Below are 25090 nucleotides of genomic sequence, written 5' to 3' on the forward strand. Positions count from 1 at the left end.
GGGAATTGTAGTCCATGGACATCTGGAGGGCCGCAGTTTGACTACCCCTGATATAGAGGGAGCCTGGACAGTGGCAGGGGCTCATGGGAATTGTAGTCCATGGACATCTGGAGGGCCGCAGTTTGACTACCCCTGATATAGAGGGAGCCTGGACGATGTTTTCAACCATGATGTTCATTGTCCTCCCTCTCTCGCCCTTCGCAGTCTCCCACCCACAAGGCCAAGCGGCAACAGATGGACCTCATAGCCGAGCTGAAGAAGAAACAGCTGGTGAAGGAACCCATCATCTACGAGGGGAAGGACGGCGCCATTGAAGACATCATCACAGGTGAGAGCCGGGCTGGACCGAGGCATCGTGTGGCCCAAGCGGAGGTCCAGCCGAGAGCAGCATCAGCCTCTCAGCTGGAGAACCGGCTTCAGTTCCCCACGCCTCCTCCACAGGAAGCTGGCTGGGCAACCGCAAGTCATTCCCAGTTCTCTCAGAGCTCTCTCAGCCCCACCTATCTCCCCCGGGTGTCTGTCGTGGGGAGAGGAAGGGAAAGGCGCTTGTGAGCCATTTTGAGACTTCTTATAGCAGGCTTTCTCTCCTGATAACCCTGGAAGGGTTTCTAAAATGGGTGGGAATTAATTAATTTTCATATATTTTTTAAATTTGTTAAACATTTATGGTGTGATAGGATCATATCTGGCCATCTTGACCCATCGCCTCTTCCAAAATGGCCAACGCTGGGCTTGGAGGGGGTGGGAGCGGCGGGTGGGGGGGCTCCAGGGGGGGCGTGTCCACAGCTACGCTTCCCAACCATATTCTGCACAATCAGTGCCATTCCTGGGATTTCCTGAATCCGGAAGAGTGTTTCAAGAGTTTCTCAATGGTAAAAAAGCTGAGAAAGGCTGCCTTAAAGTAAAGTAAAAGGAGGGTACAGAAAGCCCTGCCCCTTTTGTGGCAGGCTCCGCCTCCTGTGGCAGCCATTTTGTTGCTGCCACCCTGTGCCATGTCCAAATACCAGGTGTGCCAAAAGAGTGGAGACCCGTGGGAGTGTCCCTTTGGAACTCTTACACCTGATCTTGGGCAGGGCTGTGAACGTTTCCTCTGCCCCGGCCACCCTCCTTGCTTCAGGCTTCTGGGAGCACCTACTTCTTTTCCCCTCTGACCTGCTCGCTCCTTGGCTTTCCCCGACTGCTGGGGGTGTCGCCTCCTTCTAACACGGGTCCATGTTTCTCCTGTTGTGTTGCCCAGTGCTCTTCAGCTAGGCCACAGGCTTAAATATGCTTTCGTTCAGGGGTAGTCAACCTGTGGTCCTCCAGATGTCCATGGACTACAATCCCCATGAGCCCCTGCCAGCATTTGCTGGGCTCATGGGGATTGTAGTCCATGGACATCTGGAGGACCACAGGTTGACTACCCCTGCGGTCAGTTGCCATTGGGTCCCCGGAGGTTAATGCTTTCTCACATGTTCTGCAGGGGGTTGAGGTTGTCAAGGAGCTCTCCCTGCCCTCCCACCCCCAATCTCCAAGGCCCAGGCCTCTTGTGGGGACTGATTCCGGGGTTTGCAATGCACCCGAGACCCTCTTGCTTGCAACCACTCTAATTTCCTGCGGTGCCTCACTGCCTGGCCGCTCTTTCTTCTCTTCTCTCTCCTGTCCTCTGCCTCTCGTCCGTCCCGGTTTCTCTGGCTTCCCTCTGGAACTCTCCTTCCTCCTCCAGCGCTGAAGACCGTGCCTTTCACTGCGCGGACGGGCAAGCGCTCGTCCCGCCTCTTCTGCGATGCCAGCTTCAACGAAGAGAGCCCGCTGTAGATCGGGGCTCTAGGTAACCGGCACCTTGGAGGCAGGGGCTGCGTTTAGCCGGCAGAGGGGGGGGGAGAGGAGGGACTATCTTCCTACAGGGCTGGGGTGGCCCCTGCGTGGCCTGAAGGTTCGGCGCGCATTGCTGGACTCTGGCCGGAAGCGTTTTCGTTTCTCTCTATCGCCTGCTAAGGTCTCCCCACCTTTTGTGAATGCTGACCTCACGAGGTTCCACTCCCCAGTTCCCTAGTTATTTGCCCACCCCCCAGTCTGTTTAATACACCTGCAGGTCGCTTTCTCCTGACTTTATTTTTAATCGAAAAGCTGCCTTAGCCCTTTCGTTAATTAACATGCGCTCCTAACTCTGGTGGTATCTCCGCTGCTATTTCGCTTAGACCTGCCCGACCTCACAGGGGTAGTCAAACTGCGGCCCTCCAGATGTTCATGGACTACAATTCCCATGAGTCCCTGCCAGCAAATGGCCTGCCACGATCCTTTACAGCAGGGGTAGTCAACCTGTGGTCTTCCAGATGCTCAGGGACTACAATTCCCAAATGCTGGCAGGGCTCATGGGAATTGTAGTCCATGGACATCTGGAGGGCCACAGATTGACTACCCCCGTCTTACAGCAGGGGATGGCCAGAGATCTCCCAAGATGATAACTAATCTCCAGGCGAGAGATTAGTGGCCAAACAGTGGCTGTCCAGGTGTCCATGGACTACAATTCCCATGAGTCCCTGCAGGGTAGAAATACCAGGGGGAGGCTAGGTGGGGGGGAGAGACGGTGCCGGATTGAGCGGCCCTCTGCGGGTGTCTTGAATACGCAACATGCGCATGTGGTGCAGAGGCGATGAGCACTCTCTCCGGTTTCTCCTGCGGCAGGTCTGCGGAGCCAGCCATACCGGCGGGGGGACACCGGTCGGCACAGCGGCAGGAAACGGATGGTCGGGCAGACGCTGCAGGTGACCGCCGACATCTCGCTGTGAGGACCATGCGTGGAGAAGAGCCAGCTCTCCAAGGCTCGGGGCTGGCAGCCGGCGGGCCTCGAACCAGACGCTTCTCTCGCCAAGGGCTGAAGGGGTCCGGGGCAGAACCGCCTGCTTCCTCGGCCCCCTGCGACCTCCTCTGCAGCTTCTGAAGCCGCCCGGGGGCTTTTGCACACCCACCCTCCCAAGCAACGCTCTGGTCTGCCTGTCTGCTGGATGAGCGCTGCCTCCTTTTGAACTGACTGGATGGACCCAGGATGGCACCAGGGCCGAGGTGAGAGGGCCGCACTGCAGCGAGGCCACAGAGTGGTCCAAAGGCCATTCCAGCCACTGGTGACGCTGCCATGTACCTCCTGTGGCCAGGCAAGTTCACAGCTGCTGCCTCCCCTACCAAGGAGGACAGTAACCAGGCAGGCAAGCAGGTGGGTGGGCTTCTCCCGCCCTCTCAGCTTTTCTCCCCAGCCTGCTCCTGTTCCTCTTCTAATCTGGCTTTGCAAAATCATGATTCTGCTGAGATCTTCCAAAGATCTTCTTGGGGGGGAGGTATGGATTGTTTGGGCAGATCTTACCATGGACCACGAGAGGTCGTGCTGTGAGCACACACAGAGTTCATCAGCCAGGAGCACCCCCCCTCCCGGCTCCTTTCTGCCATGTGTTGGGGCCTCGACTAGAGGCCGACAAATGCCCTGAGCCAACACAGCCCCCGGCGCTGCAGGTATTTCTTTTTGGGCCCCAGCAACAGAGAGGGAGGCCTCCCTGTTCCTCTCCCTCAGCAGCCTTTCACTCCAGGGCCTGCCAATTTCCTAAGAGCAGAGGACTGTCACGGGACTCCTACCCAGTGTGTTTTCACAAACCCGCCTGCTTCTCTGTCTTTTTAACTGGATTGTTGTCCTTCCGTGCCCTTTGCCGCTCTCTTTCCATGGTGGGCGGCACTCAGGTGAGTGCACCTGGGGACTCTCTGTGCAGGTCTCAGCTGGCGCACAGCCGCTTGGGACTCAAGGCTGGAGGGGGCAAATCCTCCGATTAGGGCAGCGGGACGCTTCGGCGGAAGTCTCGAAGTCGTTCCGGCCTGGCGTTCTCGCCTATCGCTCCGGTCCCCGAAACGGCCTCTCAGGATCTTCGCAACAGGCGGGGTTTTTCCTTCGGCACTTTTGAAAGCCGTCTTGCTCCTATATGAGTAACCGGAAAGGCTTTTTGAGACAATCAAACCTGGGTACTGGGAGCGGCTGTTCCTTCTCCTGCCACTGGGGGTCACCCTCGCCACAGCTTCCCCACCAGCGCCCTCCTTCCACTTTGCCAGGGGAGGGTCCGGCCACCCCCCTGGGCGAAGGGAATCCATGCTCCGTGGGGCTCCCCTCCGAGTAGCCAAGGAGGGCTGCGACTAATGCAGCCCACGCCGCCGCGGGCGCTGCATCCCCGCAGACCCTTTCCCTGATGCAGACTCTGTGCGGGAGGCGGAGGCGTGGGAGGGAGACCGTGGCCTCGAAGGAGGGCGGAACACCACTGTCCGTTTGCTGCAGTCGGATCAGCCGCCTGTCAGCACAGGCACAAACCGCTAGGGGCAGGAGGAGCCATTGCAGGAGTGGCCAAACTGTGGCTCTCCAGAGGGCCGTGGACGGCCATTCCCATGAGCCCCTGCCAGCACAGCTGGCAGGGGCTCATGGGAATGGTAGTCCACGGCCCTCTGGAGAGCCACAGTTTAGCCTTGCAGCCTAACCGCAGGGGCACGCTGCAGCAAGAACATGCCCACCCGCCTCACGGAGGGAAGCGAGCCCCCCCTCGCAGCGTCCGTCTCCTCGCTCAGCACTAGACCGAAAGCACACGCTTGTTTATAAGCCCCCATGCGCAGCTCATGCTCTCCCCCCCCCCCCGCCCGCCTCATTTGCTTTTTCCGCTTGAACTGAAACCACAGCTGAGCTGTCCTGGACGGCAGCGTCCCTTGTGCGCACATGCATCGCTCATGCTGGGGGGGGGAGGCGGGGGGGGAAGGGGTGCTAGAAGGAGAATTGAATGTGCAAATGGTTATGTTTTTAAAAATGCATTGAATCAGGTAGGGCAAAGGACCACAAAGCCCTGCTCTGACCACTGCTTTATATTATTATTATTTTTATTAAACAATGTAAACACACTCAGGACGCAAGCAATGGCTTCTTGTTAGGAAGGGCAGAGGAATTCCATAAGGGATGTCTGCTTTTCCCGGTCTCTCAGGGGTGCGAATACCGGTGAGCCAGAGGGGCGGAACCTCCTTCTTGCCCCCTGCGGTCTCTCCAGATCTCCCTCCAGCCCACGGCGAGGGACCCAGGACTGCGATCCCTCCGTTACAAAAGTGGAGACGGAAACCCGCTTTCAGAATAGTGACCGGGAATTCATGACTAGGTTTTGCAAGCGGGCAACTTTGCTTTTCCCTCCTGCGTCCAAAAACCAAACGCCTGACACCACCCAAAGCTGCCCAGGTATTCACTTCCGAAATTGACCCTTCCTGGGAAAGAGGGGGTGCCCCAGCTCAGACATAGCAAGGGGGGGGGAGAGGAGGGGGCAAACTGATTTGCAGCATGCGGCTCCCTTGCTGGGCAGCCTGGCCATTTCAGACTTCTGCCTGAGCCCCTTCAGAGGTGGCTGCAGGTGTAAACCCTATTGAAGCAGGTAACTTGGCAGGTCTTGGCAGCCACTCTGCCGGTCGGGCCGGTGAATAGGTTTTGTGAGTCCCGGCCCTGGGCAAGCCAGAACAGCTGGGAAAGCCCCCCCCCCCCCCCGCGCCCAAGTTCCAAGCATTTGGGGCCAAGGGGGGCCTGTGCTTTCAAAAGAGGGCCTTGCAGAATGGACAGGGGCTCACGCTTGAACAATCCTGCTGCACACCCACGAAGGGCCACCTTTGCCAGCCAAAGAACGCTTTCAGGACAAAGCTGTAGTGTGTTTTTATTGCTCGGTGATTATTGCATAGGCTCCATTTCCACACGGGTTCGGTCTCGAGATCAGCCCAGAAGCACAGGAGCGGTAAGTGCAGCTGTTAAAATAATAATGTATTCAGGAGGGCGGCCGTGGTGGTCCGAAGCAGAGGGACAAAGTATGAGTCCGGGGACACCTGGACGGCCGACAGAGTTTCATTCCTGGTGGAAGCTTTCGAGTGCAAGCAGACCTCTCTGGAAGAAAGGTGCATGCACCCGAAAGCTTACACCTTGGGGAAACTCTCACTAAAAACAACTCAGGGCCATCAAGGTTTCCAAGGCCGGAGGTGAGCTTTCCTTGACGCAGCGGCCTCCACCCGCCCCAACCGTCTCTTGTCCAAATTCAAGCAATGGCAGATCCTGCCTCCCTGATGGGCTTGGCCAGAACTAGTCAGCCACCGCTGCAGGTCTTACAGGTCTACAGCCAGAGAAACTAAGTGCTTTCTTCCGAGGAGCCCAGGGCAGGGCGTGCAGGACTCCCTTCCAGGACAACCCTATGAAGGAGCTCAGGTGGGGCTCCGGATCCGAAACCCGGCCACGTCTGCTGCAGGCCAGCACTCCAAGCCCTGTGTCCCACAAGGGACACCCCCTGCACACACCAGATGCTGGCCTTGAGAAGGGTCCTGTCTCCAGGGGACGAAGGATTTCTGATTTCCACTGATCAGGTTTTCAGGGTCCTCCTTGAGACAGAAGGAGGTGTTAGGAGTTTGGAAACCAGATGCCCGTCTGAGACACCGCAGGGTGGGTTGCCGTCCTTCCCGAGGATTCCTGGATCAGCTTCCTGAATGCAGGTTCGGCTGTTTCACCTGCCTGTTCCCCGGAGCTCCAAAGCTCTCACGCGAACGGATTTGATGCAGTCGAAAAGCCAGTGAGGAACCGTGTCCGTACTTCTAGCTAAAATGCCGCACACAGACGCAGGCACCGGGTGCCGATCTACCTGCAGTTCTCCTCTCCTGCCTGCAGGCAGGATGGTGATTACAGAGCAAGGGAAAGGCAGCTTCCCCTCTAGGACCTGGCCTCCAGCTGCCCTCGCCTGACTCTCCATCTCCAGCCGGAGCTGCCGTCAGGAGCAAGAACACACTGAAGTTCGATGCCTGAATCGGGGACCTCCAGGTCACAAGGCACGGGCTGCCCTTCCTTGGTGAAGAAGCTGAAGGACGAGGCCGGGATCTGGGGAAGCCCAAAACAAAGATGATCACGTCACTAGCGCTGGCCTCGTGATCCTGCCCGGCAGCCCCAAGGGCAGGGGGAGAGAGGGGGGCCCTCCCCTGTAAACCTCCAGCACCCTTGCCTGCCGCAAAACAAGACCCACCTGGCTGCTGATGCCCGTGGCCACCTGGCCCACCTTGGCTCCGCGGAATTCACGGATGTGGAGGCACTCCCCGCTGAGCAGGTGGATCTCGATTTTCACCCCTGGAAACAGAAACCGGTTGAGGCTAAAATGCTGCCGAGGCCCGAGGCCCCCCCGGGAGACACTCAGCTAGTGAGCTGTTCGATTGGTGGTCGGAAACGCAGGTACGTCAAGACGGGTATCTGAAGAAGTGAGCGGGGTCTCCCGAAAGCGCCTCCCCTGCCCCTAATTCGGCTAGACTAGAAGGTGCTCCTGGACTCTGGCTGTTTTCCTCGCCTTGGGGGCTGCAGCGCCCCATCGTCCAGAGATGCTGCCGGGCACTGAACGGCCTGGCCTGGGGGGGGGAGGGGGGAGGCAGGGCAATTGTGGAAGAGGCCCAGTCCCTCAGGCCAGCTCTTCTGTGAGGGAACGGGGTCCTACCATCCAAGGAAGGGGGCGTCTCCGTCGGCCTGCTGCGATGGAGCCAGCTGTTCCAGCTGTGGCTCTGCCCGCTCCACGAATGCACGCCCGAACTCATGGTGTCCTTCTGGCTGAGCGACAGCGCTTTGAGCGAGCCCTGGGGAAGCGGGAAGCACAAGGAACGCCGGCTCTCCACTGGCACGCCCGGAGGGGTGGCCACAGAACCACGGAAGAGTTAGGAGCCCAATGCAGGGATCTCACAACTACCTGCCTGCCCACAGTGACCCCAAGGCCATGCCCAGATGGTGTCCCTCCCCTCAAAAATCCAGAACCCCCGGCCAGTCTGGCCTGGAGGGAATTCGCCTCCTGATGCCAAAGTGGCAACTGGCGTTTCCCTGGGCTCCCCCGCCCCTCTGAGCCCCCTCAGGGCATTGCCTGAGCCCCCACCCCACCCCCAAGGCAGGGCCCAGCCCCTCCCCTGCCTGCATTCTTGCCTTCTCGTCGGCGTCCGGCAGGAGGGGGCTGTCCAGGCTGAGGCACGAGAGGATGTGCTCCTGCTCCTCCAGAGAGAAGGGCTGAGCCAGGCTGCTCAGGAACAGCTCTGTGGGGAAGAGAGAGGGGACCGGGTTGGAGGGAGGAGCCCAAGGCCTGCAGGAGCGACACCTCCCTGCCGGGGGAGGAGGCCAAAGGACTGCAGGTGAGTGGAGCTCCGGGCAGCAAGCGCTGGGGTGGTGTGGCCGCCGGACATCGCGTTCTCCTCTCGGCCCCGAAACACAACCTAAGGCAGACCTAGGTCTCCCCTGATCAAACCCACAGCAGCTTTTAACCCCCTTCCAAATTGCCCAAGCAAGCGGCAGGCCCTTCGTTTTCAAACCTGTCCTACCCCCCCTCTGTCAGCTGAGCTTCCTTCCGCTTGGCAGTCACTCTGTCTGTCTGCAGGATGCAGCAGGAAAGGGTTCCCTCCCCCCCCCCCTCCCTCCCCGGGATCTTGACAGTGGCCTCTCTCGCTTTTGGTCTGCAGCTTAGTGGAGGAGCAGAGGCCTTGCAGGAGGAAGGCAAGTGCTGGAATATCGAGCCAAAAGACCTCGGGCAGCAGGGCTAAGAAAGGCCCAAGCGAGAGAGCGTGGGAGAGCTGGCAAAAACGGCTCAGAAAGGCCAGCAGCTTGATACGTAGAATCCAAGAATCATGGAGTTGGAACGGACCTCCTGGGTCTTCTAGTCCAGGGGTAGTCAACCTGTGGTCCTCCAGATGTCCACGGACGACAATTCCCATGAGCCCCTGCCAGCAAACGCTGGTGGGGGCTCATGGGAATTGTAGTCCATGAACATCTGGAGGACCACAGGTTGACTAGTCCTGATCTAGTCCAACCCCCAGCAGAATGCAGGAAATTCTGTGACCCCCAATTCCGTGCCCAGATGATGCCCCTCACCCCCAAACAAAATCCCTGGCCTGGAGGAGATTTGCCTTCTGACCCCAAAGTGGCAACGGGCATTTCCCTGGGCATGCAGGAAAGGGCCACCAGAGCCAAGCACGGACACAAACGCTTCCTGCCCAGCCACTCACCAGCTGCCTAAATCCACAGGATCAGCCTTTCTGTCCGATGGGCGCCTAGGCTCTGCTTCACAAGCTTCCATCTGGCTGCCCAACCTTCACAGCCCCTCCCACCAGCTGGGTTTCCCCTGGAGGAGGCCTGAAGGAAATGCCGCCCAGGCAGGTGAGCAGAGGCACCTTCGGAGAGAAGAAAGCTGCTCCACCCTTACCGAGTTCCAGCTGCTGGAATTCCTCTTCCAAAGCGGCCGTTCGCCAGCCTCGCTGATGGCCCCGCGGGACGCTGAGGGGGGCAGGATCCCACGGCTGCAGTTGCTCCTTGCGGGGACTCAGGGGCTCTGCCGGCTCTCGAGGATGGAGCGATGGCCTGGGGCTTCTGGCAAGAGTCCGGTGGACCAGGGGAGTCTCTGGCACTAGCCCAGTTGGTTGTGGGCGGCCTGGGAGGGTGGGGCTTGGTGTCCGCTGGAGGGGCCTGGATTCTCTGCTTCCTTCTCTCCAGGCACTCTGTAGGCCTCCAACTAGCACCAGAGGCACAAAAGAAGAAAGTTAGATCTGGCTGGTGGGTGCAGAACAGTAGGCAAACTGTGGCCCTCCAGATGTCCATGGACTACAATTCCCATGAACATTTGCTGGCAGGGGCTCATGGGAATTGAAGTCCATGGACATCTGGAGGGCCACAGTTTGCCTACCCCTGATTTAGAATGTAAGGGGCATGCAAAGACAGTGCTAGATCTTCTTGGGGGGAGAGGGGAGGAAGGTCCCCTGTTAAAGAACCAAAGAGGGGAGGGGGATCAGATAACCTCCATCCCTCACTGCAGCCAGGAGGTGCTGTCCAGAATTTGAGGCAGGAAAGGGGGAGGCAGCGGACCCCCCAGGATTTCACTGCAATTCTATTCTCTTTTGTAAAAAATCAATTTATCCTTTATCAAGAGCTCAGCTCAGGCAACGGCATTTCCCGTCCGAAAGGTATCCGGACCGTCAGGATGAACGGCAGATCCTGCTCCCATCACACTGTGAGGGAGGCTCAGCCAACGATTTACGAGGAGCGCAAAACATTACGAACTGCTCCTCCCCTGAGCCAGGGAGTGCTGTAAAGCAGGGGTAGTCAACCTGAGGTCCTCCAGATGTCCATGGACTACAATTCCCACGAGCATTTGCTGGCAGGGGCTCGTGGGAATTGTAGTCCATGGACATCTGGAGGACCACAGGTTGACTACCCCTGCTGTAAAGCTTCCGCATTCCCCGGCACTCCGCAATCGATTCCGCGCGAAACGAACCCGTAGCTATCGGCTAAACCCATGCAAGTGTTCTCAATGGGTTCCTTGAGCAGGGCCAAAGGAGCCTCGACATGGCCCCGATTTCTTCACCAACGTGGTTTGCAACCAAGGAAACTGCAGCAATCTAGTGGATTTACGCTACACACAAATGCCAGTCGGTCCACAGCCACTCCCCTCCCACGGTCCCGGTTTTCAGACTCCCAGCAGGAGACACGGTCACTGGGAAAGCCAACGGTGGTGGCCGCAGAGAGGAATGCCCCACGGAGAAGCCAGCGGGCGTCCGGGCCCCGCAGAAGGCCAGAGGCCGGAGACCCAGAGCTCGCCAGGCACTCACCGTGTTCCAGAGCCCCGCAGGCTTTTGCTCGCAGCTCTGCCGCGCTGGCCCGTTTCTGGGGCTCCTTCTGCAGGCCGGCCTGAATCACTTCCGCAGTGAAGGGGTGGCAGGAGGGCGGGATCTCCTTCAGAGGGGGAGGCTCCTTGGCAATCTGTCACACGGAAGCACAGAGAAGGGGAAAGGTTGGAAGCCAGAGGCACCGCAGGGCCCTAGAGAAAAGTAAGAACGACTGTGGGGTATCTGGGCCCCGAGGTTCACCCCTTCTATGCCCTGAGCTTGGGGGGAAAGAAATGTCTGGGCCTGGCTCGAGGCCAGTCTCGGGAGGGACACCACTGGAAAGGCCCTGACTCTAGTCTCTTTTCGGCAGGATCAAGAAGGGGACCATAAATGGTGGGCAGGACAATAACAGAGGGGGAGGTCCTTCAAGAACCCTCACCCTGACCTTTTTAGGGCTTTCAAGGACAGAACTGACTCTTCAAATTGTGCTCAGATGCAAACATTACAAGAAGGAGAAGAACTGGTTTCATACTCTGCTCTTCACTAACCGGCGGAGTCTCAAAGTGGCCTACAATCGCCTTCCCTTCCTCTCCCTGCCACAGACACCCTGGGAGATAGATGAGGATGGGAGCCCTAAGAGAACTGCTCCGTGAGAACTGCTCTAACAGGACTGGGACAAGTCCAAAGTCACCCAGCTGTGCATGTGGAAGAGGGGGAACCAAACCTGGCTCACCAGATTAGAAGCTGCCACTCCTAACCCCCACACCAAGCAGGGTGTCACCAGCGTTTCAGAGCTCCTGGTGTTTCCTAGTCCCTGCCCATGCGCATCCCAGGCCTGCCCATCTGCCTGGACTTCACACCAGGCTTGTAGGCGTGTGCTTACCTTGAGGCACAGCGGGTGGTTGAAGGACCGGGTCCAGGGCGGACACCCGTTCAGCAGGTGCAGCAGCATGCAGCAGCTGCTCCAGACGTCCACCTTTGCGTCGCACTGCTTTCCCATCACCACCTCAGGGGCCAGGTGGGTCTCCGTGCCGAGGACATAATCCCCTGGAAAGGCAACAGGGGAGAGCTGCTTGCGACAGGCTTGGTGGAGCCGGCCGGGCAGAAGCACACGCTTGCAGGTGGTTCAGGAAAAGGGAAAGGCTGACTCAAATACAGGAAGAAAGTGGGGTGCGTGCATGTGTCTGCTTCCAGAATTTACACACCACCCCTCCGGAGAACCACCGGAGACCACTCGGAAATTAAAAACCGATGCCACCATGAAAACTGAAAACCGGGTATATAAATCCCAGCTGACCATGACGCTCACAGTTGCTCTCAAGTGCTGTCAGAAGGGTCAAACGCAGAGTTGGCTATGAGCTTTCTTGAAGAATCCCTCAGGGCTTACCTGTCACCACGTACTTCCCAGTGCCGTCTGGCTGAAGGGGAGCCGCGTGGCCAAAATCACCGAGAACGGCGTGGCTCCTGTCCCTGGATAGGAGGATGTTGTCGGCTGGCAAGAAAAAGGAATCCGTGGCAACTCAAGATTCGGGTAAAGTCTGTTTCTCTGCAATAATCTATTCGGGTGGTTGGGGGAAGGGGCCTCACCTGACCAAAAGGCCCCTCCATGCCACCACCCCATACTTAAAAAATAAAACAAGGAGGCCTCGGTCTCTGCAGACGCCAATCCGTTCTGGCGCAGACTCCCAGCCAATCCCAGAGCGAGCTCGCAGGGGCAAGCGTACCTTTTACGTCACCATGGAGAACCTTGCGCGAGTGAAGGTACGCCAAGCCGTCCAGCGCTTGCGCCAGGTAATCCAGGGCTCTGTTCTCCGGCAAGGAGCCGCACTGCTTGAGCAGACGGCTGAGCGACCCACCTGCGGGGAAGGATTCGTCACAGGGCTGCGACTAGCCCAAGGTCACCCAGCTGGCTGCATGTAGAGGAGCGGGGAATCTCACCCGGCTCGCCAGATTGGAAGCCGCTGCTCTTAACCACTATACCATGCTGTAGCCGATATATGTTATTGTTGGTCAGTGACAATGAATGAATGAATGAATGAATGAATGAATGAATGAATGAATGAATGAATGAATGAATGAATGAATGAATGAATGAGAGCATTGGATGTGTATTTAGCATATTCAGATTAGGAACCTCCCGATATTTTTCAAATACTCTCCTCCAGCGTTCTGGACTTGGGCGCCGGAGAGTGGGACAAGATAGTCTCCAATTCTCCCTGTGCTTTGGATGCACCTTCCTTTGAAGTTCAGTGGGGCAGCGAGAGAGAAGCAGGGCCCTCCCCCCTCTGTGCACGTGCTCATAATTGCTTTTGAGATCAAAGGCAAACAGGGAGGCCATTTTGGTTTTGCACCACTAAAAATTCCAACCGCCCATCTTAAATTTGGAATGAAAACAGGCAGAAGCGAAGCAGGGACGGCAACCCTGGGGTTTCAGGGGGGGAAACAGAAGACAGAACCACTGGCCAGGACAGCGGCCACATCGAAAGGACACCCAAATTTCTGTGGACAAAGCCGGTTTTCAGGCAATGCAGGATGGACCTCGCCTGGCTGTTTTTCTTGGACATGGGCCACTTGAGCATGGGCTGACCTGCGCCGCACCGAGGCCATGTGGCTCATGAAGGGCCTTGATGTCTGGCCGCCTCTGGCCACGTACCTTCCATCAGTTCCATGAAAATGGTAACCCACGGGCCTTCCTTCACTGCTCCGTACAAGGGCAGGATTCTGGCGTGGGTCAGGCGGGTGCTTGTCGTCAACTCCTCTGCACGAAAGTTTTCAACTTGCACCTGAAGGAACAAGGAGAGAGGCCGATGGCTTCAACGTAAAATCACAGCCTTCAAAAAACGGCCAGGATGTCATCGGGGATCGCCAAGAGTCAGACGCCACTGAATGGCTGACGACACCAACAACAAAAATCCTTTAAAATAAATATTAAATTTAGGAAGGGAGACGAGCTGTGGACAGGCACTGGGGACTTTGGAAAGGAGCCCAGGAGCTTGGAAAGCCAAATCTAGGAAGACGTGGGGGAGGAATCGGGTTTCAGCAGGCCAGGGTGACCTCTTCTTGCAGGCCGCTGGTTTGAAAAAGGGAAAAAGTCAGTCACAAATACAGGAAAGCCCGGTGGGTCTCTGTATGCAGCACCCCAAGAGCTGGATTACCATGACTCTTTCAACACAAACATTTGAAAATTCACCCTGCGTAGGAGACTCTCTCTCTCTCTCTCTCTCTCTCTCTCTCTGTCTCCTTTCTTTTTTATTTACCCCGGCAGCTTTGCTAGGAACAAGAGAAGAGCTAGACAGAGAGCAGCCAAGCACCGAGTCTGCTGGAGAGAGGAGGAAAATATGAGTCACTTGGATGCCTGCGCCCCATCGGGGCTTGCTTGGCTCAGAACGTGAAACTGGAAGGAACAGAGGAGCACATGTGGGAAGAGAGTGGCGAACGCAGACAGCGGGTTACGAGAAGGCCACATCAGGGAGACGCAGTTCCAAACTCTCCTGTTCTGTCAATCTGCCTCCCCAAAATCCGGGGGCACAGCAGCCGATAATGACCGTGCTCTGAACATCCCTCTTTCCGTTCCCGAGCGGGCTTGAACCCCTGCGATAACGAGATCGGAAGACTCCCCACAGTATCACAGGTGCCGACTACAACCATGCGGGCGTTACACGGGAGCTGTGCAAGAATTTCTCTTTGCCACCGAGTCAGGCCTCACAGCAGCCGGCACCATCTTCTGCCGCCTTTAGTGAAGTTTTTCGTGGTTTAAAACGCTTTCTCCAGCACTCAAAGGATCCCGTTTGGTGCGGCACACGGCATTCAAGGAAGGAAAGGAAGGGGGGGGGGAGCCATGCCTGCAGGCCATTGTTTTGGACTTCACAGAGCCGCATTCCTCCCAGCGCACAACCTGCTGCACCCGCCGCCCACTCAACGCCGAGGTTTCACTCTTTGGCGTATCCGTGGCAACGCCGTCTGGCTTGACCTCGAGGCCGGCAGCAAACAAGTTACAGCAAACTCGGCGGTGGCGACAGCTCCGGCCCTCCACGGCGCTGCAGAAAAGGGAAGGCCTCCCGGTGTCCCCTTTAGCCTCCGGCCCGCACCCATTTCGCCTACCTTTTTGGCGGCACACTGGAAGCCCGTCTGCTTGTCCTCGACTTTGTACACCTCCCCGAAGGAGCCCGTGCCCAGCAAACCGTGGCACTTGGACCAGTGCTCCTCTTCGCGGTACTCGTAGTCCACCGCTCTGAGTTTCTGGCGGGAAAAGAAAAAAGCGAGGCCTGAAATAAGCTCAAGGCCGGAGCAACCTGGGAGCTGAGTGTCATCAAGGCACAGTTGAGACGGAGGAGAAGGGTCATAGAATCACAGAATCCTAGAGTGGGAAGTGGGAAGGGTCCATGGAGGCCATCTAGTCCCACCCCCTGCTCAGTGCAGGATCAGCCTCCAGCATCCAGGAGAAGGATCTGTCCAGCCGCTGCTTGAAGACCCCCAGTGAGCGGGAGCTCCCCACCTCCTGAGGCAGCCCATTCCCATGCTGAATTACTCGAACTGTGAACATGTTTTTATAGCCTGTAGTTTAAACCCATGACTGCGGGTCAACCTCTGCCGCCAACAGGAACTGTTCCCTGCCCTCCTCCAAGTGACAACCTTTTAGATGCTTAGAGAGTCATTCTGTCCCTACTCAACCTCCTGTTCTCCCCACTGAACAGTCCCAAATCCCTCAGCCTTTCCTCACAGGTCTTGGTTCCCAGACCCCATCATCTTCATCGCTCTCCTCTGCACCCCCTCTGTTCTGTCCACGTCCTTTTTGAACTGCACACAGGACTCTTCTGATGTTCTTCTGAAGGCCTCGGCCTCTCTGCCCTGTGGCTGGCCCTGGGTGAGATGAGAGGCTGGACTGGATGGGCCCTCCGTGGTCTGACCCAGCAGGGCTCTTCTGAGGGTCTTCTCAGGGGAAGGCGGCACAGGCCTGTCTGCCCTGTTTGTTGGCCCTCTCGCAGAACTGGCTGGCCCCTGTGTGAGGCAGGATGCTGAACTAGATGGACCCTTCCTGGCCTGATCCAGCAGAGCTATTCTGATGTTCTTATAAAGACCCTGGGCTCTGTGCCCTATTGTTGGCCCTGCAGAGGAACAGACTGGCCCCTGAGTGATACGCAAGGCTGGACTGGATGGGCCCTCCCTGGTCTGACCCAGCAGGGCTCTTCTGATGTCCTTAACCTAAGGACAATATGTCCCTACGTTGCCTGCTCTAGAAACTCACCTCTGTTAGCAGCACCCCTTCGTTCCCATCCCGCTCCCTGGAATCCGATCCACCTCCCTTCCACGTCTTGGCCAAGGCAGCCAAGTTCCTGGGCTCCCCGTGAACAACGCTTCCCTTCAGCGCATCGACCAGGAACTCCTCCACGGAGAGCTTGTCTGAGGGGACCTTGGAGGACTGACGGCTGCGTTTGGAGAAGTCCTGCTCCAAGCTCAGCCCCGACAGGTGACGCTCCGCATCGGCACGCAAAAGGTCATCGAAGAGATACGTCTCCAGAGGGCCAAGCCCCAGGGCGGGCAGCCAGTCACCACGGTCGCGGAAAGAAGGGGCGATTTTGCCAAGGCTCGGGGCCTTTGACCGCAGGGCTGAATTGTCCTGGGTGTGGCACTTCCAGACGTGGTCCAGGCACTGCGCGGGGCTGATCAGCTTGTACAGCTCCAGTTTGCCGGGGTCTTTCAGCAAGTGCGGCTTGCCAGGAGGGGGGACATGGCCAGCTTTCTCAGGCGGGTCGAGAGGGCAGGCCAGATCCTTGCATGACTCCGAACGCCACAAACTGCTGCTGAGGAAGGCCCCCAGCGGGGAGACGTCCTCCTGAGAGGAAAAGAGAAGGGTCTGTTGAGCAGAAAACTCGCCCTCAAAACACAACCCCAACGGTCAGGCCTCAACATACAGCCCCAGGTGACAGAGTTGGGGGCTCCCAATTTACAAGCCAGCTGTCTACCAGGCCGAAAGTGCGTTACTGCTTCCCAACTGCCTGCCTCGAGGATTTAAGGGCAATCAGCAAACCAGGTGCCCAAGATTTCTCTAACCCTGTCCCTCTCCTCCAGAGAATTTACGCCTGCCTAAGTGTGTCTGAGACGGGACAACCAGCGGAAAGTAGAAAGGTTGTACGCAGTGGAGAATTTGTGCAGGGAGACGGGGGTGATTTTTCACAATTTGGTTTTCCCTGCAACAAACCTCCAATTCCCCCCCCCCGCGCCCATATGGCTCCCAGGAGCTCCCCTGTGCCCCAGGGCCAGCATTTGGGGCTGCAGTGGGAGGAAGTCTGGCTCTGCAGACGGAAGACCCTCCTATCCACAGAAATGGCCACGGATCCAAGCCACTGCCTCTTCTGTTGACGTGGCACAATTCTGCGTCCTTGTGTGAATCAAGGCACGGAGGAGGCCACGAAGGGGCCGCACCTGCACGGGGACCGGCACACAGCTCTCCTGCTCCGGGGTCCGCGGCTTCTGCGTGGAGGCCGACGGTGTCGTAAGACGAGGCTTTTTCTTCTTCCGATTCTTCCGGGCTTTGCCGCGGTGCATGGCCCTCCGGTAGGCCGGAGCCATTTTGCCCTCTGTTGCACGGGCCACATTGTTAGGGATCTGATCGAGGCTGCAAGATCGGCTGACAAAGAAGAATCCGCTTGGGAATTTTTATCATAAAGGGGCAAGCAACAACCACAACAAGAACGACACAAACTGGAGGGCCTCATCGTACAACAATCCCCCGGGCTCCCCAGACCCTCCTGGTACCTGTATCGTTTGCAAGCAATGAAAGGCTTCCCGGAAAATGTGGGGCTGAACTCTTGGCTGTTCTCACCTGGAGGAAAGGAAGCAAGACAAATTTAGGGTGGCATCGGGCTCATTTCCCCGGGAAAAGCACACTCAACCGGATGATGCAGCCGGCTGCTTCCTCGGAGAGCATTTGACAAGCCGTTTGCGACATGCGCTCCGGAGTGCGGTACCAGGCCTTTCAAAGTTCTGGGGTATGCCCAAGAACCGGTAATTGTACAGAAACATCGGCAGATGGCCAAGGACCTGACGGGTTGGGAGCTTCTTGGCTCCACGGAGGGAGGGCCCAGCCCAGAGGTGGTGAGGAGGCCGGGGTGAAAATAAACAGCACCCATCGGGCACAGTTGGACTACTAGGCTCATTTCTCCACCGAGCTTTCCCTTCTGTTTGGCCAGCAGGGGATGCAGCTCTGCCGCAGACCCCTCTGGCCAACGTCTGGAGAGGGGAGAACAGTTCTGCTCTTCTGCAGCTTGAAAGGGGGGCTGGCTTTCACCCCTGCCCCTCCCGGTGCTTACATTCGGCCTGGGCGATGATGGACACGGAGGCCAGGCTCCCTTCCCCGCTGTCTGCCTTGGCTGTCCCTTTGGCGATGACGTCGCTCAGGAACCTCCAGGGCCCTGGCAGCGCCTGCTTCTCAAGGCTGTCGACTTTGCAAACGCCGCTCTTCTTCTTGACTGCCGTCTCCGGGGGCCCCTTGGCCGCAGCCTGCTCCTTCGGGGGCCCAACGGCTGGGCCTGGAGCGGTTTGGCAAGGGATCCCCATCACGGCCATCCCCTCGATTCACAAAGGCACTGAAAGACAACAACAGGAACTTTGGAAGCCACTTGGGTTGTTCTCGCAGAGCAGTTCTCTCAGAGCTCTCTTGGCCTCACCTACCTCTCAGGGTGTCTGTTGTGGGGAGAGGAAGGGAAGGCAAGTGTGAGCTGCTTTCGCACTCCTTTCTCTAGGGAAAAGCAGAGTATGAAAATCTCGCTCTTTTTCATTTGATATGGGGAGGCATCATCTGGGCATGGAATTGGGGTCACAGTGGGCAAGTGGGCAGGCAGTTGTGAATTTCCTGCATTCTGCAGGGGGTTGGACTAGATGACCTTGGAGGCCTTTCCAACTCCATGATTCTATCACTATCACTAACATAATAAATACCTGATTGGCCCTCTCTGAGTTTGTGTCACCAACAGTGAAAGAGCACTTTGCCAATGAGGGCCAATCAGTTCAAACTGCATGCAGACGAATCACTCCTTACCTGACTGCCCCCCCCAGGGTTTGCAGCTAATAAGGAGAGAGCACTCTGCCAATGTAGGCCAATTAGTTGAAGTTGCACTCCTCTAATGAGGGTCAATCAGTTCAAATTGCACTCTGCCAATGTATGCCAATGATGGGCCTGGAGAGGGGTGGAAAGGGGAGGGTCCCCAGCTGGCCTTGTCCACAACTCTGCTTCCCAGCCATATTCTGCACAATTGCACCAAATCCGGGGGTTCTCAAAGCCTGAAGGATGTTTTGGAGTGGGGGGGGGGGTTCTCAAAGTTAAGAAGGTTGAGAATGTCTGAGCCTAGACAATTCGGAGTCACACTGTTGCTTGAAAGTTGTTCTCTGGGCTACCTTGGCGAGGGCACGGCTGGCGTTCTTGCCGCTCAAAAGCAAACAGTGAAATTCTGCGGGGCCTCCCGAGAAGAGGGCATTGATGATCTGAATCTGGCTCTGAGATCACCTGGGGACTTTTGCACCGCCTCTTGGAAAGGCAGCTTGTAAAAGAAACAGGTAGCAGCCAGGTTGGGTGGAGGGTTACGCACCTGGCTGACACTCCCAGGCCTCAGAGCGCGGCTTCTGCCACAACCTGCCCCTGCACGTCACCTCGAATTCTGCCAGCAGGAGGGTGGCTTCCCAGAACTAACTCAGCGTGGTTTAAGTTGCAGCTCCCACCTTCTTTCCCAATGCTGCCACTCACAGATCACGCCGGGGTAGCCGTGTCAGTCTGCCTCCAGCCGCAGAAAAGAGCAACGGCCCACCAGCACCCTCACGGCTAGCCAGACCCGTGGCTTTTGAGAGTCACGGCTCACTTCTTCAGGTGCCGCGTAGGGGAGGAAGTGAGCTGTGAGTCAGGAAAGCTCATCTCCTGCCTCTAATTGCTGTTAAGTCTGGAAGGGGCTCCTGGACTCTGGCTCCCTTTTATTGCTACTCATATAACCCTTTTCTTGATTGAGCCTCAGTCCCGCTGGCCAAAAAAAAGATTAAAAGCCTAGCTAGAAACGTATAACGAAGCTCCAAGACACAAACCCATCCAGGCAGACAGTCCTGCACGGACCGGATTCCACCCAAGACCTGACCAACACCTATACCTACGTGATGGAACCTGGGCAGGTTCGTCTGAATCGCTCTTCCTGTTCCTAGTTCTCCTCCGGCCTTACGTTCCGCTACTCCGTGGCTTTCACTTTCCCATGTCTACGTTTGTCCATCACACACCTGAGCCCGTTGCGTTTATAGCTTCGCCCTGACTGTCTTTCCAGCTCCCGAGGCTGCTCTGCCACTTTCCGCCCAGCCCAGGCCTGTGACTGACGGTCTGCTTGTGCCTGGCCCTGCTGGGGATCCAATTCCTGTAAAGCACACCCACGTCCTCCAGCTCGACACAATGAGTTCTGGGCAGGTAGGTTCACCTCTTCCCCTGCGCGGCCGGCAAAACAAACAGAGACCTGCTCTGGGTGTTAGCTCTGAGCCCTTTCGCGCCAGGGAACGGCAGCCCCTGCTCCTTCCAGGCAGGCCTTCTGTAAACACGCAGAAGGGAAGTCAGGCCTCCGAAGTGAAACCAAGTCTCTCACGGCCTTGTCCTTGCAGACAAGTTTTCGGTTGCCACCACAGGCCCTTCAGTCTAACAAGGCCTTGGTTCTTGCCAGAAGGATTGCAGGCCTCCTCTGCTATTTTAAATCGTCTTGGGGGGGGGGGGGGACGGAGATCGCTTGCTTCCCAGATGCCTTCCATCCGGATAAGCTCCTTTCTGCCAAAGCAAGGCAATCCCGGAAGGTTTCAACCTCACCTGTGGAACTACAGAGTCAGTCTGGTGACACCTTGAAGACTTCAACAGATTTAGGACGGCTTTCGCGGACATAGAGGGGAGTAGGGAAAGGTTCCTCTTGGCAGCAGAGGAGAGGACCCTCAGTCATGGCTTTAAACTACATGGAGAATGATATCAGTCAGATATCAAGGGGGAAACATTCTCAGAGTAGTTCAGCAGTGGGAGGGGCTGCCTAAGGAGGTGGTGAGCTCCCCCTCACTGGCCGTCTTCAAGCAGTGAGGCTGATCCTGCATTGAGCAGGGGGCGGGACTAGATGGCCTCCATGGACCCTTCCCACTCTAGGATTCTAGGAGTCTAGTCCCACAGTGGGATGGGCTTCCTCAGGAGGTGGGGAGCTCCCCCTCACTGGCCGTCTTCAAGCAGCGGCTGGACAGATCCTTCTCCTGGATCCTTTAAAAAGTGCAGTATGGAAAATTGTAAAAGCAGGCCGGTCCTACTCAAACCAACCAACAGGGGAGGGAACTCAAACAGCAGAGTAAAAAGAAGTCGAAAGCAATTCAACTAGCTGTGATAAAGTTGTCCTGGGGCACTTTGTCTTTTTGCACCAGAGATCAGTGAACAGCTTGTAAAGGACTTCACGGGGCAAGACGGAAGCGCAGGGCTTAACAACAGAGGCTGCAACGCAGGGGAGGAAGAGGGTGCCCAAAGTAACCGGAGATAAAAGCTAAAAAGGAGTCAGAACTTGTACATTCCAAAGCAAACCATGGGATCTAAATAAGCTCTTCCTTTTAAAGCAAACCCTGAGGCTGTGAACCATGGGTGCCGAATGGCAAGGGTCAAAATTCACACAGGGGTGTGTAGGTGTGTGTCGGGGGGGGGGGAGACATTTCAAGGAAACCTGCTCAGGCACAGGCGGAGGCTACAGCCGAGCTCCGCACCAGGGTGTTCGCCCTGCCTAAACTCTCCCAGCTTCAGAAGTGGGCATTGGGGGGACCCTCCTGGGGGCCGGCCAGTCCCACTGCTGACCAGTCTGGCTGACCAGGAGCTGCCAGGAGGAGCCTCAGCAGACTAAAGCCAGACATGCAGAGGCACGTCTTCCCCTGTGAGCTTTCGGACGTCGCTTCTCACTTCTTCAGGCGGATACGCCGAAGGGGGAACTGGTACTGGGAAATCGGGGGCGAAGGGCTGGGGGCAGGGTGGCACCTTGTATTGCAAGCGGGCTGGAGGAGGAAGGGGGGAAAGGCGGTGCAGGAAGGTTAGGTGCGAGCTGCCAGGACCCACCCGACCCATCGGCGTACTTACGGGACCTTGCTGCCTCCTGAAGAAATGGCCGGGCCGGGCATCGATCGGGAGGGAACGCTCAAGAGACAGCGGCGCTCTTTCTGCCTTCCGCCCCCGCACTTGGAGGCCCTCCCGCCTCCGGCTTCAGCTGTTACTTTGCAAAACATTTAACATTCGGAGGGGAGCGAGCTCCAGTGACTCATGACTCATTCCACAGCCCAAAAAGCTTGTAACGTGGCCGCGGCCAGGCCCAGGGGCAGAGAGGGACGGCAGAACCACGCGGGACGCTGAACGGACTCGTCCTTCCTCCCAGACGCCCAGCCCAGAAAAGCCCGGCTCCATGTGGGCCTCGAGAAAGTGATTTTGGCCACATCTGTCCACGGCTGCACCCCTGCTCCAGATCGTCTTTCCGGGTTTAAACCTGACGTGCGGGTCAAGTACCTGCGGCATGTTCGAACACCTGGAGCACCCATTTTTTCCCCCGATCACCCTGCCCACAGGCTGTACTTGCCATGTTCAGACAAACCTAGGAAGCACATGGGCACTTTGGACATTCAAGTCCTGGACCCAGATTTACTTCCCAGGCAGGTCAAGATTCCCACTTGTGTGTCCACAGGCAACGACAGAGGGTTTTCCCCTCCCACATACACACACACAAACACACACCGTCGTCTGCTGTGTGCCTCCCCGCTTGTGCTCAGCTTTAAACTTAAGGCCGGTCTCAGGCAAAAGCCGGCAGGAAGCATCTGGCGAGCCACTGCGGTCGGGGTTTCTTCACAAACGAGGAGGCCTCCGAAACCTGAACGTTCCAGGCCCCCGTTTAAAAAGAAAGAGCGAGCAAAGACAAAGATTTGTTTCACAGAGTGGCCACAGACCGAGCAATCCGTGCTTTCCCTTTGCTTTGGCTGGAATCTGGAATTGCAGAATCAGAGAGTTGGAAGGGGCCTCCGGGGTCATCTAGTCCAGCCCCTTGCAGAATGCGGGAAATTCAGAACTACCTGCCCACCACCACAGTGACCCCAATTCCATGCCTAGATGATGCCCCCTTCAAACCAACAACAACAACAACAACAATAATATCCCTGGCCTGGAGGAAATTTGCTTCCCACCCCGAAAGTGGCGATGGGCATTTCCCTGGGCCTGTAAGAAAGGGCTGCAAGAGCCCATCTCAGACACAATCCCTCCTGCCCACCCACTCAGAATCAATACAAAGACTGCGGGAGGGGGGGGGACTTTATGCGAGCCTTGACTGAAATTCCGACAGCCGAGGGATTTTAACGCACAAGCTGCCGCTCTGAGTGTGCTGCCCAACTGCAAGGAGGTAATCCCCACCCATGGACTCATGCAGAGATACAGCGAGCAGCACCTTGTGCATTCCGGTGCATCTCTACAACCAGCAGTGGTTTCGTGATCCCATGAACAACCTGAGAAAGCGATCTGTTCTGTAGCCGTGGCCTTAGTTGACTCCTTTCATGGCTGTATTTATTATATTTATATACCGCCCTCCCCGGAGGCTCAGGTAAAGGTAACGGGCAGGAAGCTCCATAAAAGCAGAAGGGCTGCTTCCTCGGGCTAAATGCATGCATTGTGCCCCTTTGAAATTCATAGGATGCAACAGACGGCGTAACAACTTTATTAAAATACTGTTTCATATTAATAAAGGATCCACCATTAATCTAAGGGAGGGCGGGCAGATAATCTAAGACACAAAACGCCCTCATCTATGGGACCGCCCCAGTACTAGGCAGAGTCAAGCACATGTAAAATGACTGGTTTCTGTGCGTCCCAAAAATCAAACCCTGGGAGAAGTGGGGAGGAACCCCCTCTGTTTTACTCAATCCAAGTCTTCCTAATTAAAGGATGAAATATTTCAACTTGTCAGGCTACTCCTAGTAAGTTATCCTTTGCTGTTATTTAAGTATTAGTTAAGGAATACTTCGGAACAGTTGCTCACCTATGGCGAGTACGAATCTCCTTCAAGCAAGGTTTTGGGAAGTGAAAGATAGCCGGCTCTCTCTTTCTGGACCGACACACCACGTGAGTATTGATAAGCAAGTGGACTAATATGTTTTTTTGAGGACCAGTAACTTGTGTGGACCCTGTGCAGGGGTGGGCCATGTCCTACATTCTCATACAGGTAAGGTAATATTGAAACAGGAGTCAAAACTGGATGAGTTATAGACTAGACACAACCAAAATCCTAAAAATGGACTCTTCTAATAAGGGGCTTCTCAGATACAGCAGAAAAGAATGGCTCAAATGTAAATCGTGGCCATATCTTCTCTTGGGGAAGTCCACTCTTAGGGTTTTCAAAGTCTTGCTAAGAGCTCCAAAATATTCAGGTAAGGAAGGAAAGCAAACGGACCGTTGACTAGCTGGTAGGATCAGCCTGACCGGCCAGGTATCCAGGGAGACTAACAAGGTACGCAAACCACTGCAGCCTTAAGCCTCACCCACAGATACTCGACAGTGTCCCCTCTGTGGCTCAGGAGCATTCGCTGGACGCTGGACTTCCCTTGGACTGCCACTCGTCCAGCATCAATGGCACCCAAAGCAACACTCCCCAAGATCACCCGGCAGATTTACTAGCAGTCTTCAGGTAGTGGCTGGACAGATCCTTCTCCTGGATGCTGGAGGCTGATCCTGCACTGAGCAGGGGGTGGGACTAGATGGCCTTTATGGCCCCTTCCCACTCTAGGATTCTAGGAGTCTAGTTCAGCAGTGGAAGGGGCTGCCTCAGGAGGTGGGGAGCTCCCCTTCACTGTTGGTCTTTAAGCAGCGGCTGGACAGATCCTTCTCCTGGATGCTTGAGGCTGACCCTGCATTGAGCAGGGGGTGAGACTAGATGGCCTCCATGGTCCCTTCCCACTCTAGGATTCTGGGGAAGCTGTTGTGAAAATGAAATAGGAGGGGGGCTCATGCCTGCCACCCTGAGCTCCTTGTTAAATACCAGGAGGGCTCCCACCTGCCACCCTGAGCCCCGCAGGTACCGTCCTACCTCGCAGGGAGGATCATAGAATCAGAGTGATTGCGATGGAAGGGATCCTAGGTCATCTAGTCTCACCGCCTGCACAATGCAGGCAATTCACAATGACCCTCCCACCCGCAGTGACCCCAATGCCAATCCCAGATGATGTCCTACCTCGCAGGGGGGATGCTCTGAAACTTAAGCAGAAGGAGGGGGCTCCCACCTGCCGTCCTACCTCGCAGGGGGGACGACCCACCTGTGGGGGGCGCTGGGGGGTCACGGGCGGCTCCTTCCGGCCTCCTCGGCGGCTCCGGGGAGACTAAGGCGCGGCGACGACGGAGAGCTAGGGGGAGGAGCCGAGGCCGGCACTTGGGCCCGCCCCTCTTCGCCTTCCGCCCAATCAGCAGCCCCGCTGG

The 25090-nt window shown here is 56.8% G+C and overlaps 2 protein-coding genes across 12 annotated transcripts in view; one reads left to right on the plus strand and one right to left on the minus strand.

Moving 5' to 3' along the window:
* FMNL1 (formin like 1) overlaps window positions 1-4899 on the plus strand; it is a 53719-nt gene extending 48820 nt beyond the window's left edge. For 5 of the 7 annotated variants that reach the window (XM_077312940.1, XM_077312941.1, XM_077312942.1 and 2 more), the window contains 2 exons: window positions 205-328; window positions 2668-4899. In XM_077312940.1, coding sequence (XP_077169055.1) covers window positions 205-328; window positions 2668-2771 — 228 coding nt within the window. In that variant the 3' untranslated portion in view covers window positions 2772-4899. Of the gene's footprint in view, window positions 1-204; window positions 329-1705; window positions 1811-2667 lie in introns of all 7 variants that reach the window. The other 2 variants (XM_077312939.1, XM_077312944.1) reach the window with 1 other exon arrangement.
* Window positions 4900-5670: 771 nt separating this feature from the next.
* On the minus strand, window positions 5671-25040 carry MAP3K14 (mitogen-activated protein kinase kinase kinase 14). 5 transcript variants are annotated; one of them, XM_077312949.1, is made up of 17 exons: window positions 24931-24988; window positions 18295-18361; window positions 17934-18209; window positions 17380-17446; window positions 17047-17251; window positions 15869-16456; window positions 14725-14862; window positions 13277-13406; window positions 12348-12479; window positions 12011-12115; window positions 11507-11670; window positions 10627-10777; window positions 9228-9533; window positions 7961-8067; window positions 7488-7623; window positions 7029-7129; window positions 5671-6886 (listed from the first exon to the last, which is right to left on the minus strand). In XM_077312949.1, the coding sequence occupies exons 3-17, from the start codon at window positions 18187-18189 to the stop codon at window positions 6722-6724; spliced, it is 2751 nt and encodes a 916-aa protein (XP_077169064.1). In that variant the 5' UTR covers window positions 18190-18209; window positions 18295-18361; window positions 24931-24988; the 3' UTR covers window positions 5671-6721. The 5 variants fall into 5 exon arrangements, with proteins under 5 accessions (XP_077169064.1, XP_077169061.1, XP_077169065.1 ...); XM_077312946.1 differs by lacking the exon at window positions 18295-18361 and having other exon boundaries at window positions 24931-25040; XM_077312950.1 differs by lacking the exon at window positions 18295-18361 and having other exon boundaries at window positions 24910-25025.
* Between the last annotated feature and the right edge of the window lie 50 nt (window positions 25041-25090).

Source organism: Paroedura picta, chromosome 16, assembly GCF_049243985.1.
Source record: "Paroedura picta isolate Pp20150507F chromosome 16, Ppicta_v3.0, whole genome shotgun sequence".
Lineage (NCBI taxonomy): Eukaryota > Metazoa > Chordata > Lepidosauria > Squamata > Gekkonidae > Paroedura > Paroedura picta.